Here is a 20,705-nt window from a genome sequence, read left to right as displayed (position 1 = left end):
ATAAATGTTCCCATTCACTGACAGCAAGCAGAGATCTTGAAAATAGTTTGAAATGGAAATACAAAGTGTATTGAAAAGTTGCAGAAGATTTTATTATGTAATCGTTAATCTTTTCAGCACCTTTAGGTCATGTTTATACGGCGGAATTATCATGTGCATTTCGGCTCATATTCTGCATCAAAGTCGACATGAAATCTATCCAAATACCGCGTCCCATTGATTTGGTGGGGAATTTGCACAGCGGTCCACACTCTCGCAGGATTTTTACAATAATTGACGTTAATTCTTGCGGTGGATTCTGTCCTGATACCATGGCAGCGGCCACACGCGGAGTAGCCTTCTTCAGTGCATCCTGCAGATTTTCTGACTCCACGGTCTGAACACGCCCTTACTGTGCTGTTAGATACTTGTTTGCTCCATTTCTGAGAGTTGGACTTTATTAGTCCGTTGCTCCTCCATTCTGCTTGAAGGCTGTTTTCAGGATTTTCTTCCAGTAATTGAACAATGGGGATAAAAGGAGGCAGTGATGTCACCGAAGAATGCGTCTCGCACCCTCTATCCGTGTGTGATGTCCTAATAGCCTCCTGACAATAGCGCGAGTCTTCTGTCTCATTGCTGCGTCTCGTCCATGAGGAACAGCTGGAAAATGGTTCAGAGCCTGTAATGGAAGACTTGTAACAGCATGATGAAAGAGGAAGAGCATAGCCCCGGGGAGTCAGGCCGCAGCTTTCCAGGGCCGCTGATAGATTTATAACTTACACAGTGCACCCAGTGATGTGGGGGTGGCGCTACTTGTCTGCTGTCAATTGCTCCTCGTCTTTTGATTCAGCTGGTGGCTGTAGATGTGCTGATACTGGTTTCCTGGTAGCACAATCTCACATATTCCTGCTGGTTCAGTTTCTGATTTCTTCCTATGCACCACAGTAAACAGTTAGGCCCCTTTCACACGGGCAAGAATTCCGCGCGGGTGCAATGCGTGAGGTGAACGCATTGCACCCGCACTGAATCCCGACCCATTCACTTCAATGGGGCTGTGGACATGAGCAGTGATTTTCACGCATCACTTGTGTGTTGCGTGAAAATCGCAGCAAGCTTTATATTGTGCATTTTTAACAAAACGCAGGCCCCATAGAAGTGAATGGGGCTGCGTGAAAATCGCAAGCATCCGCCAGCAAGTGCGGATGCGGTGCGATTTTCACGCACGGTTGCTAGGAGACGATCGGGATGGGGACCCGATCTTTATTATTTTCCCTTATAACATGGTTATAAGGGGAAATAATAGCATTCTTAATACAGAAGTAAAATAGTGATGGAGGGGTTAAAAAATAAAAAAATATTAATAAACTCACCTTAATCCACTTGAACTCTCAGCCTGGCGTGTCTTCTTTCTTTTTTGATGAAAAGGGCCTGTGGTGACGTCACTGCACATGTGATGAGCGCAGTGACGTCATCAAAGGTCCATTAGCCAGGTCCTGAAGAAAGTAGAAAGAAGAGGAGATCCGCTACGCGATCAAGTGGATGAGGTGAGTTAAATTTGTTTATTATTTTTAACCCCTCAATGGACATTTTACTAAGCATTCTGTATTAAGAATGCTATTATTTTCCCTTATAACCATGTTATAAGGGAAAATATTAAAGATCGGGTCCCCATCCCGATCGTCTTCTAGCAACCATGCGCACACTTGCTTGCAATTTTCACGCAGCCCCATTCACTTCTATGAGGCCTGCGTTGCGTTAAAAAACGCACAAAATAGAGCATGCTGTGATTTTCACGCAACACACAAGTGATGCGTGAAAATCACCGCTCATGTGCACAGCCCCATTTGAGTGAATGGGTCCGGATTCAGTGCAGGTGCAATGCGTTCACCCATGGAATTCCCGCCCGTGTGAAAGGGGCCTTAGTTGTGAATGCAGCTCTGGCTGTGACTGAAGTGTAAGACATGATGTAAGTAACAAGATAAGGATTTTTAGAGTTGTTCTTTGTGATATATAGATGTTGAACCTGTAGGCTTGTCTTACAAAGTACACATTTCCTTAAAGATAAGTCTCAGAGAGCTGATACCTGATAAGATCTCGGTAAATCAAAGCTTGAGACACTGTATAAAGTCTCCCGACCTTCCCACCTGCAGATGTCAGGGAAATCGCTATGCTGCAGCATCAGGGCGGTAATTTCCTAGCATTCCATGCTGGTTCAGGGTCTGCCCTGAGCTTATTTTGGGAAGCATACAGTCATCTAAGGCCTCATGCACACGACCATTGTGTGTTTTGCGGTCTGCAAAACACGGATGGCGTCCGTGTGCGTTCTGCAATTTGGGGAACGGCACGAACAGCCATTGATATAACTGCCTATTCTTGTCTGCAAAACGGACAAGAATAGGACAGGTTATATTTTTTTTGCGGACCACGGAACGGAGCAACGGACGCCATTGAAGTGAATGGGTCCGCATCTAAGCTGCAAAAACTGCCGCTCGGATGCGGACCAAAAAACGGTCGTGTGCATGAGGCCTAAGGCAGAAAAAACTGCCCTCCTGCATCATAAGACCTCAGTTAAGGCGTCTGCCCACAAGCCCACTGAAATCCAATTCCAATAACATACCAGCTGAATAGTGAGTGCAGCTCTGGAGTATAATCCAGGTTTAATACAAGATAACAGTGATTTAGCTCTTTATGTAGATCAAATCTCTCTCTATTATATTTCTAGGCTATGTCGGCTGCTTCCTGTGCTCATGACAAAACCATGGATGCCAAATGGAACGTAAACTCTGCTCAGTGATACATTGTTTCTTTCACATTAGTTTAGAAATCTCTGATCAGATTCCCACCGTCCTCCGCTGCCGCTGATTTTTATTTCCCACTACCGGGCGGCTGGTCCTTATTCCCGGGAGCTTTTTCTTGCAGCCCTTCTGTTGCGGTCGTTCTCCATGTCTTGTTCTTGCTAATCTCTTCCACACACTTCATCCTTGCACTTTCCTGTTTCCTCTTCCTCCTCCTGCTGTTCGTTCTTCCAGAAATTCCTGGGTCGCTGTGTCATGATCCAGCTGCCGGACTCATGTTCTCAGACGTTGGGCTGGACAACGTCACTTTCACCCCTGGTCAATCACCGCTCCTGTGTACAGGGACCGAAGGAGTAGAAACGCCAACCTGGAAGAGAACTGCGTGGGCTAGAGGCGAAACGTAAGCCTCCCGGGCTCGACTACAAAATCTGTAACCGGCCCCCCAACTATCACATGGCTTCTGATGTGGTACGGGGCCCTTTTGTGCTCCCTCAGGACCCTTTGCTCTTGTGGATGATAACTAAATACATATTTGCACCTTTGGTTCCTGGATTTTGATTCTCATTTCCTTGAAGGGACCCTAAACATTTGTTATACATAAACTGATTAGACAGAAAATCTAATATTAAGTGGCAGTGTAATATAAATCTTGATTTTATGTTGCACTGTTCTCCAGAGCTCTCAGTGCAGGCCGCAGTGTAAAGAATGGAGGTGCGTATTCTGCATGTTATGGCCATAGGATCATGCATCTATGTATGCTTGCAGAGATGAATAGGATTTGCTTAGTTTTGAGATGCCAAGAGATTGGTTCTGGTGTCAAGCAATGTTTTGCTAGAAAGTTGACTGTCAGACACAGCCGGTTTTATTAATTTAGATTTCTCTGAAAACCATTATAGGTAGAGAACCCCTTTAAGAAAAGAGATCAGTGAGCTGTGACTACTGTCTAACACGGGGAGATTGCCCCTTTACAGCTAAGAAGCGGGAGGCAGATCATCAGTCACATGAGGGTATTCCCCATCCCAGCAGCGCACTATTATTCCGATGTTTTACATTTGGATGCTTTAAGCCTCTAAGAATTGTGAGAGAAAAGTCCTTTCCTTCTGTAGAATTACAGAATTGCAGCTTCTCGTACGTAATAGGTTCTCCCTCCTGTGATAAATGCGCTTGTCTTTGTGGAATGCATGTTGTGCTCTGGCGCTGACAGATGAGCAAGCGGATCCGCTGCCGATTGTAAACACAAGTGCGCTCATCCAGGTGATGGCGTGACATGAGACGAGGGAGCGGGAGACAGAGAAATGGCTCCTGTGCTGAAAGCTGCACCCAGGGGGTCTGCTGTCAGCACCAGGCCTGGCAACTGGGGGAAGAACAGAGGCTATATAGCTATAACTGCAGGTGGACGTATCACCTTGGACACAATGCACTGGACACAATACATTTGTCAGATTGCATTGGACAGATTACATGGGTCAGATTGCATTAGTTAGATTGCATTGGACAGATTACATGGGTCAGATTGCATTGGACAGATTACATGGGTCAGATTGCATTGGACAGATTACATGGGTCAGATGGCATTAGTTAGATTGCATTGGACAGATTACATGGGTCAGATTGCATTAGTTAGATTGCATTGGACAGATTACATGGGTCAGATTGCATTGGACAGATTACATGGGTCAGATTGCATTAGTTAGATTGCATTGGACAGATTGCATTGGACAGATTACATGGGTCAGATGGCATTGGACAGATTACATGGGTCAGATGGCATTGGACAGATTACATGGGTCAGATGGCATTGGTTAGATTGCATTGGACAGATTACATGGGTCAGATGGCATTGGACAGATTACATGGGTCAGATGGCATTGGACAGATTACATGGGTCAGATGGCATTGGACAGATTACATGGGTCAGATGGCATTGGACAGATTACATGGGTCAGATGGCATTGGACAGATTACATGGGTCAGATGGCATTGGACAGATTACATGGGTCAGATGGCATTAGTTAGATTGCATTGGACAGATTACATGGGTCAGATTGCATTGGACAGATTACATGGGTCAGATGGCATTGGACAGATTACATGGGTCAGATTGCATTGGACAGATTACATGGGTCAGATGGCATTGGACAGATTACATGGGTCAGATGGCATTGGACAGATTACATGGGTCAGATTGCATTGGACAGATTACATGGGTCAGATTGCATTGGACAGATTACATGGGTCAGATGGCATTGGACAGATTACATGGGTTAGATGGCATTGGTTAGTTTGCATTGGACAGATCATATTGGTCAGGTACCACTGGCTGGATTGCATTGGTCAGATAGCATTGGTCGGATCACATTGGTCAGATAGCATGTTAGGGGTTGTAGATTTACAAGAGACGGGCGTCCGCAGGTTGGAGACCCTGGTGTACTGTATATTAATACAGTCATGTAGTGTACATTACCAGCGGCGGGATACAAGTGCCGTAGCTTTCCTTCACTTCTTGACATGAGATTGCTCTAAAAAGAATTAAGGAAAATTGAAGGAACACTTTAAGACCCCCCCCCACCCCCACCCTCCGGGCCTGTTGTCAGCAAAACTTGTGTGACGGCAGATGATGGGGGCACTGGATTACGATGTAACACCCGGCTGCCAATTTCTCAAGCAGTTAAGAGGGGGGGGGGGGGAGCTTTGAAGCCAGACAGGAGGAAAAGACCACTCATAGTCATTACCCGCTCTATTCATTACGACCACATCATTACCTTCAGTACAGAGGGACTGCGCCGTCCCGGGGGCACTTGTGCTTTTCCCACGCTGTATATCAGATCCATTAGTAAGGAGATATTTCCAGATTTTATGTCATCCACAGTGTCCTATACCATTCTGTCAGGGAATATAGGATTAATAAATGTCGCTGAGCTGCTAGGGGGAGCTCACTACATGCAGATTATACAGCCACCACTAGAGGGAGCTCACTGCATACACATTATACGGCCACCACTAGAGGGAGCTTACTACATACAGGTTATACAGCCACCACTAGAGGGAGCTCACTACATACAGATTATACAGCCACCACTAGAGGAAGCTCACTACATACAGATTATACAGCCACCACTAGAGGGAGCTCACTACATACAGATTATACAGCCACCACTAGAGGGAGCTCACTACATACAGATTATACAGCCACCACTAGAGGGAGCTCACTACATACAGATTATACAATCGCCACTAGGGGGAGCGCACTACATACAGATTATACAGCCACCACTAGAGGGAGCTCACTACATACAGATTATACAGTCACCACTAGATGAAGCTCACTATATACAGATTATACAGCCACCACTAGAGGGAGCTCACTACATACAGATTATACAGCCACCACTAGAGGGAGCTCACTACATACAGATTATACAGCCACCACTAGAGGGAGCTCACTACATACAGAGTATACAGCCACCACTAGATGGAGCTCACTACATACAGATTATACAGTCACCACTAGAGGGAGCTCACTACATACAGATTATACAGTCACCACTAGAGGGAGCTCACTACATACAGATTATACAGCCACCACTAGAGGGAGCTCACTATATACATATTATACAGCCACCACTAGAGGGAGCTCACTACATACAGATTATACAGCCACCACTAGGGGGAGCTCACTACATACAGATTATACAGCCACCACTAGGGGGAGCTCACTACATACAGATTATACAGTCACCACTAGAGGGAGCTCACTACATACAGATTATACAGCCACCACTAGGAGGAGCTCACTACATACAGATTATACGGTCACCACTAGAGGGAGCTCACTACATACAGATTATACAGCCACCACTGGGGGAGGGGGGGGGCTACTATATAGTGTGTTATTATTTAGTTCTATAGAGTAGGCCTTTAGTGATGGCTCTATGACTGTGTAGGGGATTTGGAGCTCTGTATCAAAAATTGATCTCCGACCACTATAAAGATATTACAAATTGTTGGACTTATATATGAGGATAAACATTCACTTCAATGTGAGAAATGAGGTAAGCGGCCACCGTCTCCGTCCAGAGCCCTCCCTATAAGATACAGACCTGAGCTGCTTTTTGCAGGAGGATTGTATCTGCCATATGTTCTAGTGAGATCTGTTTGCTGTTTGCAGCGTCTATCTGTCCGTCTGCTCAGTCTCACTGTATGACGGTCGGCGATGCCGTATCCTTTACTCCCCGGCATCTGAGAGGAATTTCATGGAACCTGTCGTTGTTGGGCAGATGCCTCAATGTACGTCATATAGCCGTGTCCCTAGCGTCCATCTGCTTCAGATTTTCACCGAGCATGCTAATGGGGGGCATGAAGCCACTGACTCTGAGGCAGGCGAAATTACTGTAAAATTGGGACACAGTCATCATCTCGGTGGTAGATCAGGGCGGCGTTGCGTTACGTTTGCGTTCTTTTCAAACCATCTTTTGTTCCCTTGAAGTGGAGAGAGACAAAATTGATCAAAACCACAATAAAGACGCCGAAAATTCAGCGCGCTGTGTGAGAATACACGCCGGACATGACTGATAACAGAGAGCAATAGATTGCACTGAACTGACAAGACTTTAGAGAGGTAAATTGGGTCCGTCCATCAACACAGCCCTTACAGGGACACACAATGACATCACCCTGACAAGAAGTGACATCACCGCGTCCATTAACATCCTAAAAGCTTGTGGTTAATGAGTAACCATCTGCCCGGACGCCATGTACCCCCCACCACCCCACCCCCAAAAAGCAGTTTCAAAGGAAAACAAGAACTTTTAGGAAACTGTAATTGCAGCATACAAATAAAACAGATTGGTCGCAGATTTAGGCCTTTTGCACACGACCGTATGTATTTTGCGGTCCGCAAAAAACGGATCCGCAAAAAATACGGATGAAATCCGTGTGCATTTCTCTAATAGTTGGCCCCTAATAGAACAGTACTATCCTTCTCCGTAATGCGGACAATAATAGGACATGTTCTATTTTTTTGCAGAACAGAAATCTGGATATACGGAATGCACACGGAGTACCTTCTGTTTTTTTTGTGGACCCATTAAAATGAATGGATCCGTATACGGTCCGCAAAAAAAAAAATAAGTTTGTATGCAAGAGGCCTTAGTGCTCATGCACACGACTGTATGTTTTTTGCGGTCCGCAAAAAACGGATCCGCAAAAAATACAGATGACGTCCGTGTGCATTTCGGAATGGAACAGCTCGCCCCTAATAGGACAGTTCTATCCTTGCAGACAATAATAGGACATGTTCTATTTTTTTGCGGAACGGAAATAGAATGCACACGGAGTAACTTCAGTTTTTTTTGTGGACCCATTGAAATGAACGGTTCCGCATAGGGTCCGCAAAAAAAACAAACAGAATAGACACGGAAAAAAAATACGTTTGTGTGCATATGAGCCCTTACAGTGGATTTTGATCTATCGGCAGTGAAATGCGTTGTTGCAGATTTTGGGGGTGGATCTCCTGCGGCAGTTACCTGCCTCATCCACATCAATGTCTGCCTCCTGGTCATTGATGAGGGTGGACATTTGAGCCACACAATGTCCCCATGATGGGGCTGAATACCCAGATGACGACAGGCAGTGTTGTCACCGGGACACTGGAGCAAAAAGTAGTGAAAAATGAAGAAGGGGCCCATTTGGTAGTTTTCCTGCCCCTCCCTGGGGCTGCGGATGGCATCTATACAGTTGTTTTGCCGCAGAGCCAGGACCAATCAGGTCGAGGCGAGCTGGCGGTATCCTATATTTCCCATAATGTAACGGTTGGCAGCGGTATACTGGAATATGATGTCATAAAAAAGGACTTTAAGAGGTAATTTACTTAATAGAATGTGTTGTTTCCCATAGCAACCAATCAAAGCACAGGGTTTAGCATTAAGACTAATGAAAGCTGTTCTGTGATTGGTTGCGTCCTGTGTTCCACATGTGCTATTATATTTCATGAGCCCAGAGGGTTAATAAAGGAGTAAACCGATCCGAATGTGTATTTTGGCAAAAACCATAGTGAGTGGTCATAGATGGCAGTATGTGTGTGAGAGCGCTGCTGCGCCACCTAATGGTGAGATGAGATTACTGCAGCCATACAATTTCCATAATGCTAAAACCATCTTACAGCAGTTATATATCACGTTGTGGGATGTAAAAGCGAAATCTTTGCTGTCAGGAGAATTTCATGTTTCTCTCTCATGTCTTGCAGCACCACCACAGTTTGTGGATTTCCCTCTGGATGCAGAAGTAGATGTCGGGGGGAGCGTGCAGCTCATTTGCAGCGCTGAGGGGATCCCCTCTCCCACCGTTTCCTGGCTCAGGCAAGATGAAGGCCCAGTGCTGCCCTCTGGAACCACAGAAATCATTGACAGCCCCGGCTCAAACACAGTCCACATGAAAGGTAAGATAAGTGACCATTGGTTCATCAGCGCATTGAAAGGGTGGTAAACCACAAAATAATCATCAAATAGGTGGAAAAATTACTTGTAAATTGCATTGCAAATATATGCGCACGGATTGTGAGGTTTCAGTACTAATGGGGTGTCCTTACAAAGCCTCCAAGCCAATGTGAATGTTTCTGTGTTCAAGTTGCTAGACCGGAGGATACCGGCGTGTACGTGTGTGAGGCCAGGAACCCCTTCGGTTGGATCCAGGCTGAGATCCTGCTCACGGTCACTGGACTCGGTCAGTAAAATCCCTATATTATAATGCTAGTTCATCAGCTGTTCCCTAAATGAAGAATTTTTATAAAACTGTCCCCTTTGTATTCAACAGTGGCCCCGCAGATAGCTGTGGCCCCATCTGAGATTACTGTTCTTGAAGGAGAGCCTGTGTCCCTGCCCTGCGCCGTCAATGCTGGTAACCCCCTTCCTGTGCAGCGATGGCTGAAGGACTCTACACCTGTAAGTACGCTCATACCCGGGTGTGATTGCCTGGCCTGATATTCCACACTCTACACAGTTAAAGGGAAACTCTGCTGCTCAGTAACAAGAGACATGCATGAATGACAGCACTGGAGCGTCACACTCTGGTGTTGATTCATATCTAGATGAAGGGCCATACTTGACTTCCAGCACTAGTACCGCAGGGTCAGATCATATCCAGCAACCACATCAATGTCCACATCCTGTCTGGCAGCCAATTAGGATGCAGACCTTGATCGGGGACAGATAGGCCATAGACCTTACAGGGAAATTTCCCGGTGGGCCAATGCCCAGAGGGACTCTCAAGCACTCCTCTGTGCCACAAACCACATGCCCTCCTGAATTCAACTGCTCTGGCCCACATCTAACCTCTTATGCCCCCTTCCCCATAATCGGAGAGAACTAGAGGAGGAGGACAGAAAATGGCATCTATTGATGGCCACCACAGAGGGACAGTTTTTGGGGCAATATGGTTCTGGTGGGATGATATTTTGCGGGATGGTATTGCTGACCCCGCCTATTTGTGTTGCCCTGCCTTCTGTAAATTTGGACCCTCCTACAACATGGGGCCACTTTTAGGATTTTCTTTCCGGTTCCGGGGCCACTTTAAATTCCCAGTCCGCCCCAGACTTTGAAATAGCATCAGACATTGTATCAATCATTGCATCAGATGTTGTATCGATCATTGTATCACACATTATCGATCATTGCATCACACATTGCATCTACATTGTATCAGACCAGAATGTATTTGGCAGATAAAGGGTTACACTGCTTCTTGCTGGACTCCTATTATTTTCTTGTCCCAGTGAATGAAATGTCACAGAGCATTGATGTAAACTTGCCTCCAAATTGCTCATCTGCTTCAGGTATCTACAAAGCGCTCACTATCCCCCTGTCTCATCTGCGCCCGTCTTTGAAGAATAAATACAAACAGGAGGCGATGGCCGCAGCTTAAGTATTTACACATGTTGACCGTTATCTTTCCCACCAGCTGCAGTTCTTTTGGCGTCACTCTATTGATGAAGTTGGGGGACTCCGCATAGAGCCGGCCTTGAGAGAGGATTCTGGGAGCTACATGTGCGAACTCTCCAATGCTGCAGGGTCAGCTAATCACAGCATCCACCTGCAGGTCCAAAGTGAGCAGACGGCTTTCTTTTTCATTTTTTTTCCTGGGGATTATATTTTTAGTTTATTAAATAGGGATTATATTTTCATGGGCAGAGGTCGGTGTGTTTTCCTACGTGTGATTTGAACGTATTCAAAGCCTAAAGAGGTTTTCTATCTGAAAATCTGATTAATAACACTGAGATGAGGACTGGCGTGGGCAGGAACTAACCAGCTGCTTTACAATAGTTCTGGCAGGCAGGGAATCCCGAGCAACCTGTTCCCTATAACTCAGGTAGGCAAGGAGGATTGGCAGACCCAGCCAAGCTTTTCTCCGTCTCCTTCTGCCACAGTAACCAGATTTTTACAGCTATATGTTGCAAAGTATTATCACTTTTAACGGCAGAATATAAGGTTGCATCAAATAAAGGAAAGTTAAAGTGACACGACGGCGCAGAGCCTTCTAATGTTTTCTCTCTCCTTTCCATATCCTCAGTGGCTCCAACCATCGCGCCTGGACCTACGGACTATACCACCCGAGAGGGGAGGGCCGTCACATTATCATGTAACGCCAAAGGACACCCACAACCTGTGGTGACGTGGACAAAGGTAACGTTGACAATGTTATGACTATGAATTCTGAAGTTGTCGCAATATGTTGGAGTCGACCACACCTACGCCATTTTCTCCTTCCTTTCTGCATGCCTGGGCAGACTTGGCATCAGCTGGTACCAGATTTATTTGGGGTAGAAATGATTCCACACACGTCTGGTGACAAATAGAGCAACTTGAAAACAAAAGAATGTCGACCATGATGAGAGTATGCAAAAGGGCTATATCTGCTCCCTGCAGTAATGTATATAAATGTGAATATTACAATTCTCTGTCATCGGATCTTCTATATGTCCTCTATATTGTCAGGGTGAAGAGGTCCTGTCTCCAGAGAACGGCCATTATCAAATAAACAGGGATGGAAGCCTCTTGATTACGCTGCCCTCTGGTGCTGACACTGGTCATTACACCTGCACAGCCACAAATCAGGTGGGGGCCACTAGCCAAGTGTCCCAGCTCATAGTCCACAGTAAGTGTCCCCTTCATCTACCATCTCATAACTCATTATTAGGACTATTATTTTCTACGGGGTTAGGGTACTTTCACACTTGCAGCAGAGGATTCCGGCAGGCAGTTCGGTCGCCTGAACTGACTGCCGGATCCGGCAATCCGGACGCAAACAGATGCATTTGTCAGATAGATACAGATCCGTCTGACAAATGCATTGCAATACCGGATCCGTCTTTCTGGAAAAATGGATCCGGTATTTTTTTTTTTACAGATTTAAAGTTCTCCGTATGCGCGGACTGGAAGAACGGATCCGCCAATGCGGAAATTTTAATGCCGGCACTAATACATTTCAATGGAAATTAATGCCGGCATTCCGGCAAGTGTTCAGGATTTTTGGCCGGAGAGAAAACTGCAGCATGCCAAAAAGCGTAAGAGGGACTGAACTGATGCATCCTGATCGGATTGCTCTCCATTCAGAATGCATTAGGATAAAGCTGATCAGTTTTTTTCCGATATTGAGCCCCTAGGACGGAACTCAACACCGGAAAAGAAAAACGCTAGTGTGAAAGTACCCTACAATTGCATTTAAGGGGGTAGTTGCAGATATATCTGAGTTATGCCTTATGCACACGACCGTAGTTCGTAGACCGTTTTTGCGGCTCAGGTGTGGACCCATTCACTTCAATGGGGCCGCAAAAGATGCGGACAGCACTCCGTGTGCTGTCTGCATCCTTTTCCCTGTTCCGTGGCCCCGCAAAAAAATATATAGCATGTCATATTATTGTCCGTTTTACGGACAAGAATAGGCATTTCTACAATAGGCCGCCCATTCCGTTCCGCAAATTGTGGAAGGCACACGGGCGGCTTCCGTTTTTTGCAGATCCGCGGTTTGCGGACCGCAAAAAACGGAACGGTCATGTGCATGTAGCCTTAATTTCATTGTATGGAACTCTTCATGCTAATTATACTAATTATAATAAGGCATCAGTCATTTCCAACAAATACTTTGCTTGACAATTGTTGCTTTAATTGAACAGCTCACTTTGGTGGGGGCGCTGGATGTCTATGGAATGTGTTTGCGTTAGGAGTTATGAGGAGGGGTACTGTGTGCAAAAAAAATATTTTTAACCATGTTTCTTTATACTGCTTGTAAAAATCTGCCCTGCATCTTTTATTCAGCAAAGCCCAGAATAAATGTGAATGGATCACATGACCTAGGCCCTCCGATCCACGTCGTAGCCGCCTTGGGAGCAGAGATCACCTTACCGTGTGATGTGCAGGGTGTGCCTCTACCCACCGTCTCCTGGAGGAAGGACTCTTTACCCCTGCCCATAGTGTCTGCCAGGTATGCCAGGTTATAAAAGTAAACTTACCAGCAACTTATCCATCAAACAGGGGACTTGAAACTATTTCAGTCCCCACATTATGTTCTCACTCCCACTTCTTCCACTTACCCAGTCATCACTAAATTCACTCCATGTCTCCTCATAACTTCAGGTCCACACATGACTAAAAAGCTCAGGATGAATTTCAGTTCACCTGCTCACACAGCATAGCCAGTACTGCTAAAGTGGCCGTATCAACTACAGGTGACCTGAGCATTGATATGTTGCTGCCACCTATACAACAGATGTAGCAGAGCCGAATCTGTGCACTGTGTCAAATGCAATTATGTGGAACACCACAGATTTCACATTTTGCTGCAGCAACACAATCGGCACTGCTACATCTCTATAGAGAGCAGAGCCCTCTCTGGCCTCTGCCTCACCCCAGCCCTACAGAACATGTGATAAAGATGTGTATACACAGCAGCCATTGCACAAATCTCTGCGAGGTGCAGTTTTGTGTGATAACTGTGTTATCTGCCTGATGAATTCCTTTAACGTACAGTATTTTCCTGGCTAATCTCACACTGTTCTGGGAATGCGGATCAGTGGTAAGTCACCCCCCACGCCTGCAAAATATTTATCTGTAAGTACTGTAGATAAAGGTACAGGTCCTGTATTGCAGGGGTCTACACACTGGGCCCAGACCACGACCTTGCTTGAATATACCTGACATGTTCTTAATGTTGAGGTCTGCAAGCGGCTGTATGGTCATTGGATACTTAGATATGGGGTGTTCCCTGTCTCTGAGTATAAGGGGTTAAAAGGCCCTTAACGTTCTATAAGAAAAGATGTGTAGTGACACAATGTGATATTTTTTACCATATTCCAGTTCTCTCCGAATGCAGCAGCAGTGTAAAGTATGGAGGTTTTCAATCTGGTTGTGGCAGCGTCCTGGGTCACATATAAATACGCTTGCACCTGCTGTCTATACTGGATGTATTAATATACATTATCATAAGTTTACTGACTAAGGCCTCGTTCACACATTTGTGTTCAAGATGGTTCACCTGTGAAGGATCCGTGTTTGTTCCGTGTGTCCCTTATTTGATCTCCATGTGTCATCCGTATTCCATAGACACTGCTAGGCTGAAAATTGGTTTCCAGTTTTCACAAACATAATCATGGACAAAATAGGACATGCTCCTGTGGTGTCGCCAAAGTCCCACTGTCTGTGGAAGACCACTTATGTGTGAATACACTGTGGCTAAGTGAGGGGTCCGTGGAGACCATGGACAGCGCATGTCCATGATTCACTGACATATAAAGAATTCCTAAGGAACACAATCAGAACCTCCATGCTTTACACTCCAGGCTGCATCCAAATAGAAAATATTACAACTAATAAGATGTATACTGCAATGTTTTAGCTTTCTTTATTGAAATGTCAAAAACCAGAATCATTCCAAAGTGGAGAATCCCTTTAATTACAGGCCCTGATTTATAGAGACCAGCATGTGCATACGGCAGTCCTGATGGAGCCTGCCTCGTGGAGGAGGCATTTAACGTATGACCAGGCGCAGGCCTCGTCATAAATGACCTGCCTCCTCCGGCAGTCTGTGCTCCAGACTGGTAGCTGGTGTAGTTTCTGGTGTAAATGAGGATGAACGTTCCGAGGCTGATGTCCCCGTCCACACCGTGTATTGAAAACTACCGAGAGCGGCATAAACATACCAGTTGTGTGTAGATTTAGGCCTCATGCACTCGGCCGTTGCAATTTGTGGTCCCTATCTGTACAGCTGCCGCAGATGGATCCGGACCCTTTCAACTTGAATGGGTCCGTGATCCATCCGCAAGTAAAACATGTCACATGAAGCCTTAAGTGCAGTTGTGTTTAAAGTGTTGCAAAACCAGGTTTTGTGAGTATTTAACACAAAAACCGAGTAGGGGGAATGAAAACTGTCCCCCATCTTGTATCTTTTAATATATATGGCAGGATAGTATGTGGCAGATGGGACAAATGCTTGCAGTGCAATTTCCTCATGTGTTATAATTGCTTTAATTATCTTCCTATAAAATTGACCTCCGTGTTTGCATAGGGCTATGGTAAAGTGTGTAGATTGCAAGCTCTGAGGGGCAGCAGTGGATGTTTTGGTACATTTTTGCTCTCTCTCATTACAGACATCACTTGCTGCCTTCCTGGTCTCTCAAGGTGTCAGAGCTGCGGGTGATGGACGGCGGATATTACACCTGCCTAGCGTCCAACCTCGCAGGAAACACATCGCTCACCTACAGCCTAGAAGTGCAAGGTACAAAATGCAATTGTATAGCAATTCCTTAAAACCATGGTATTACCGCAACGCTCCCCTACCAGTTCCCAGCAAACCCCTCCAGCAGAATACAGGTACTGTTTATGGCAGCCTGTATAAGATCAGTGGAGTCAGGGCACAAGGCTGTCGTGATATGGTCTGACAACTCCATTCTTTACACTGCAGGCTACATGCTTGGAGAAAAAAAAACATGACAATGCAAAATAAAAGCAGAGTAGATGCAAAAAGCTTCTGAGCCCCTTTAATATTCCGAAACATTGCAGCCCTACTGAGTGTGTGGAGGTTGGCAGGACCCCATAGGAAGCAGCTATTCTTCCTTAAGGGTCATACAGAAGCCTTGAGCTGAAGATCTAAGATCCGACCGTGCAATTATCACATTACCGCTCGGGGAGTAGGATGTTTTTACAAAGGATGAAAGTGCCAAGAAGAATAGCAGAGCTATTAAACATCTGGCCTCGACCCCCTCCACCCTCTCTTCCTCCTCACAAGTTTCAGGCATGGACTTCGCTTCCTACCGATGCTGTCACCAGACGGTTAACCCATACACCCCCGAGGCCTGGAGACTGGGCACACAGCCACCCGTCATGGCCGACCATTGGCAGTGTGTATGCAAGGGTTAAATCTCCCCTTCACTGATATCTAGTATTATTGTAGACGGTCCCGAGAGTGGACCGCAAGACGGAAGGTCTGACGCACGCCCGAACACACTCCAGACCGAGCCGTATACAAAGAGAGGAACTGACTGAGGCAACGATAACTCCTCACCTGTCAGAATTATCTCAGCAGCGATTGTCCCTCCTATCAATATTTGAGGATTATGTCAGTGTTCAAGAAGAAGCGGCATTGTATGAAAACAATAGGAAGCGTGAAGTATCAGAAAACGGCAGAAAGTCCCTTTAAATAGAAAAAAACAAACAATGTCCGTCATCGAGATGTTCTCTTCCGTCGGGTTGTTACAAACTGTATCTGGATGATAACCACTCTAGGAGCTGTATCGGCTTCCATATTGGTTGTCACCCAGCTTTTCCAGAAACAGACATTAGAGGATAGAAGCCTATAAGCAGATGTGTATGCAGGACTCCCGCACCGAGCTTCTGTGCAGTCCGGTATTAATAGGGTTAATTGGGGAAGGGTCGATCTCTCTCCTCAGAATGAAAGTGTATGGGAAGGGGTCTCCTTCACTGCCTCGGTGTATAGGAGCCCAGACAGTGCAGGTAGGTGCCCTGGAGGCGGTGTACAGACTTCTGCCCGCAGCGCCCTCGTCTTCCCGCTCTTACCCTCCCCCCTCACATCCATCTACATTCCTTAAAGTCATACAAAGTGACAATTAAATGGCTGGACCAGTGTCACGTCGATAAAGCATAACCAGTTTGCAATCAAGTGTTCTGCAGCTTCCCATAGACTTTAATAGACTGTTTACAAAATGTCTGCTTGCTGTCAGTGGATGGAAACATGCCCTGACCTAATACTTCTGTTTGTTACAGTTGTGTTTAGTTCATCCTCTTTGAGGTAAACAGGATAAACCTCTCCCCTTTCCTGATATTTTGTTACAATGTATCAGTGCAGGTAATGTGTCAGTCTGGAGTCCAGGCTGCTGTCCTCCAATGATCATGAGAACTGAGGTCCGATCCTAATGGAGAGGTAGTGTGTATATGTGACCACCGCACCATTCAGACGGACAGCCGAGCGCCAGCTGAATGGAGTGGTGGTCACACGTACTCACTGCAGCTCCACTCACATGGGGGACCTCTGCCCACATGGTCACTGGGGGTCCCGGCAGTCAGACCTCCATCAATCAGACCCTGTGGATAGGGGATGTGTTTTCTGTGCACATTGAATCTGAGCCTTTGCTCTGGTATAATTGTACAGTGACATGCGTGGCCCACAGGGTCATATTGTAGAGGATAATGGAGAGTATGTAGCATGGTATATGTTTCTTTGCAGAGGCCCTCAGGCTCTGTGCACACTGCACTGTACAGTACAAAGCTATGACATGTCAGCACACTGACACGCGGGAGGCCTTGTGTACTATACGCTAACCGTCGCTGTTTCGCTTGTAGTTCCCCCACGTGTCCACCCTGGACCGAAGCTGCTGAAGACTCTTCTGGGACGCTTGCTGGCTCTCCCCTGTGTGGCACATGGAGACCCCATGCCCAGGCTCAGTTGGTATAAGGATGGTGTAGCTTTAAGGGTAGGAGACCAGGACTCCTTGCCGGGTCCGGACGGCACCATTAGTGTTCTCGAGGTACAGATTCTGGACTCTGGTCTGTACCGCTGTGTGGCCTTCAGCAGCGCTGGAGAAGATTCCCTGGAATTCCGTCTGGAGGTTCTAGGTAAGGGTAACCTGATAACCTGCAATATGGAGACCATACAATATGGAGCCTGCAGTAATGTGACAATGTCTTTTCTATAGAGCCACCAAACTTCAAGGAGAACTCCGACATCTTGTTGGAGCATACCACACATGCACCAGTAATTGTGGACTGTCCTGTACAAGGTGAGAAAACTGGATACGACTCATCATCATCATCATCATACACGTTCATTATCATTATTCATCTGGTTTTGTCCTCCACCTTCCAGGGACTCCAACTCCAATGATCCGCTGGTTAAAAAATGGAGTAGTCCTCAGCAGAAACCTGCCAGGGGTCACTCAACTGGCCAACGGTTCTCTGCTGATCGAGTCGCCCGTCCCTAATAACAGCGGCGACTACATATGCCTGGCCACGAATGAAGCCGGCTCGGCGAGGAGGAAGACTAAACTGGTGGTGTACGGTGAGGGAGCATTTCTCTAATGGCAGCTGGATCTGTATCATCCCTGCTCTGGAATGTGATAATAATCATATCATTTACTCTTCAGCCCCACCCAGGATCCTGGAGAACGGACAAGCCCAAAACATCTCACTGATGGCCAGCCAGACCTTGATATTGGGGTGTGAAGTGAATGGGGTTCCCTTTCCTACTGTAACCTGGAAAAAAGACGACAAGATTGTAAGTGACCTAATGGCAACACGTCATGGGCAATGTCTTCTGATCATACTGTACAGCATGCCTACCTCCTCATATACCATTGTAACTGGAGGACAGTGGGAATGTCGCCACCCGGTGGTCATACTGCAGAACTACATTCATAGATGTTGGAGAATGCATGGATGCCTCTTGTGTACACTTCAGATATAGACATACATGTACATTTTCATACGGGACACCAGGGGAGATTCCAAAGGTGGTATAATTTATATAGGGAACACCCCCAACATACAGCATTTGCATCAAAATACATATGACCCACTTCAGAAAATCCTGAAATGAATAAAGACCACACACCAGACCTCTCCTTGTTCCCATGCTTCCCACCGCTCCCAGGTGCTGCGTCCGGACCTGGGACTGAGGAAAAGCGCGGCAGATATTTTCTAATTGCAAGGTTGATATATTCTGCTATTTTTACAGCTCACTGAGGCTCCAGGGATCAGCCTCCAATCAACAGGCCAGTCTCTCCGATTTCACCGGATACGTAAGGAAGATTCAGGGTCATACACTTGCCGGGCCGTAAACCGTGCAGGAGAGGCTCAGCGCACCTACAATGTTATGGTGTTCGGTGAGTATTTGAAAGGTTTAGACAATGATGTGTGATCTCACTTTACGAGGAAGATGCTGCCTTCAGTGGTCATATTTTTTTTGTATGAAGCTGTAATAGCACCTCCCGGGCTGCAGGTGGCGGTGTAGCGTAGAGGGATTGTAACATCTTCATATCTAAACCTCTATTCAGACTCAATATGAAGGCGAGTCTTCCATATATCGCTAAAAACTGATGAAGAATGGCTAATAGTCCAGTGTCTGTCGTTTCATGCGCTCTTATAATTTGCAGTTCCTCCTACGATTTATGGAGCCGGATCTCTCCGGGAGCTGACTGCAAAGGAAGGAGCAGAGGTTGAACTTCACTGTAGGACGTCAGGGCTGCCAGTGCCCCATATGGAATGGACCAAGGACGAGCAGTAAGTGGCAGCGACAACCCCTTTCTATAGTGCCATCTGGTGGCCGTTCGGCAAAAATGCAGGCTTGTATTCACAGGGGGCAAATTACGGTTACTGATCCATTCATGGGAAGATTGCTGCCATGAGGCGAATCTCCTCTCGGATTCAGGACGGGGTAACCCTCGCACACATGCTCTACATCTGGTGCCGTTCATCATCTCGCTCAATCTCTTTCCTGGGAACCTGTTCTCACTCATCAAGGTGTCATTAACGAGGTGATAGAGACGGGTCGGATCCGTGTTATATGCTGTGTGTGCCGGCCTGACATATGACCAGCGCGCTCTGCACATGTGCTTCTGACTAATGCAGGAGGAAGCCATGATCTCACCATCCATCGCTGAGCTCTTTCTTTGCCTGCGACTGACGGTCCTTACTGCAGTAAATCTACTTTTTCTTCTCCCAAAAATGAGTCTGAAATCATTTGCAATTTCCTGTTATTTCTACAGAGAGCAAAAAACTTGGAGCAAAGAAGTTTCACATGTCAAAATTTGCCATCAAAAGACTAGTTATTTTATTTTGAGTGCGTTTCTAAAAGGCGTCCATTTCTACCTATGTAGGTGCTCAGTGAGGGCCATTCAATCCCTTATGGACTAGTAGGGGCCCCGCATACACTTCTGCTCTGGGGCTCTCTATGTACAACACTGGCTATGAATGTGTTTTTTGAGGCGTCTGTTGGAGCAGCAGTGAATTCTCAGGATGCTTTGCCTCTATGTAATAGGACGCGCTCACAAAGGTCCGAGCAGGAGTGGACGATGGGAGTGTTCCTGGAATGACGTAGGGACTCTGCACCTGTGGGGTCAGGCAGCTGCCGCTCGCTGGGATCTGACCCTCCCTAGAAACGGCATCATGGAGTCAAAACAGAGCGGCCCTAGGGGCCCTCCTGGCAGACACGTGTCACTAAGGGCCCCTGTATAGAAAGAGGAGTGGTCGGCCGTGCGGTGCAGGGAAGCATCTGCCACCAAGATAAATCTTCATAGGCTTGAGCTATGAACGTTCCAGATTCCTGGGTGTTAGATACAGAACACCTGAAACATAAAGGAGCTGAGCATGTGACCAGGGTGGTACCCAAAACATGGAGGCCACACCGTAATGCATCATGTCTGACTGCGGAGAC

General features: G+C 46.4%; 1 protein-coding gene across 2 annotated transcripts in view; it reads left to right on the top strand.

Moving 5' to 3' along the window:
• The window catches only part of LOC122946444 (hemicentin-2-like), a 112,270-nt gene that overhangs the window by 38,494 nt on the left and 53,071 nt on the right, over positions 1-20,705 (top strand). For both annotated transcript variants that reach the window (XM_044306083.1, XM_044306084.1), the window contains exons 16-29: positions 9,019-9,210; positions 9,399-9,494; positions 9,585-9,712; positions 10,728-10,872; positions 11,337-11,449; positions 11,762-11,921; positions 13,082-13,247; positions 15,409-15,536; positions 17,618-17,890; positions 17,971-18,054; positions 18,141-18,332; positions 18,418-18,548; positions 19,008-19,155; positions 19,426-19,552. In XM_044306083.1, the coding sequence (XP_044162018.1) occupies positions 9,019-9,210; positions 9,399-9,494; positions 9,585-9,712; positions 10,728-10,872; positions 11,337-11,449; positions 11,762-11,921; positions 13,082-13,247; positions 15,409-15,536; positions 17,618-17,890; positions 17,971-18,054; positions 18,141-18,332; positions 18,418-18,548; positions 19,008-19,155; positions 19,426-19,552 (2,083 nt within the window). The remainder of the gene's footprint in view (positions 1-9,018; positions 9,211-9,398; positions 9,495-9,584; positions 9,713-10,727; positions 10,873-11,336; positions 11,450-11,761; positions 11,922-13,081; positions 13,248-15,408; positions 15,537-17,617; positions 17,891-17,970; positions 18,055-18,140; positions 18,333-18,417; positions 18,549-19,007; positions 19,156-19,425; positions 19,553-20,705) is intronic.

The sequence above is a fragment of the Bufo gargarizans genome, chromosome 9, assembly GCF_014858855.1.
Source record: "Bufo gargarizans isolate SCDJY-AF-19 chromosome 9, ASM1485885v1, whole genome shotgun sequence".
Lineage (NCBI taxonomy): Eukaryota > Metazoa > Chordata > Amphibia > Anura > Bufonidae > Bufo > Bufo gargarizans.
The sequence above is the reverse complement of the archived record's forward strand: the minus strand, read 5'-3'. Positions and strand labels throughout refer to the sequence as shown.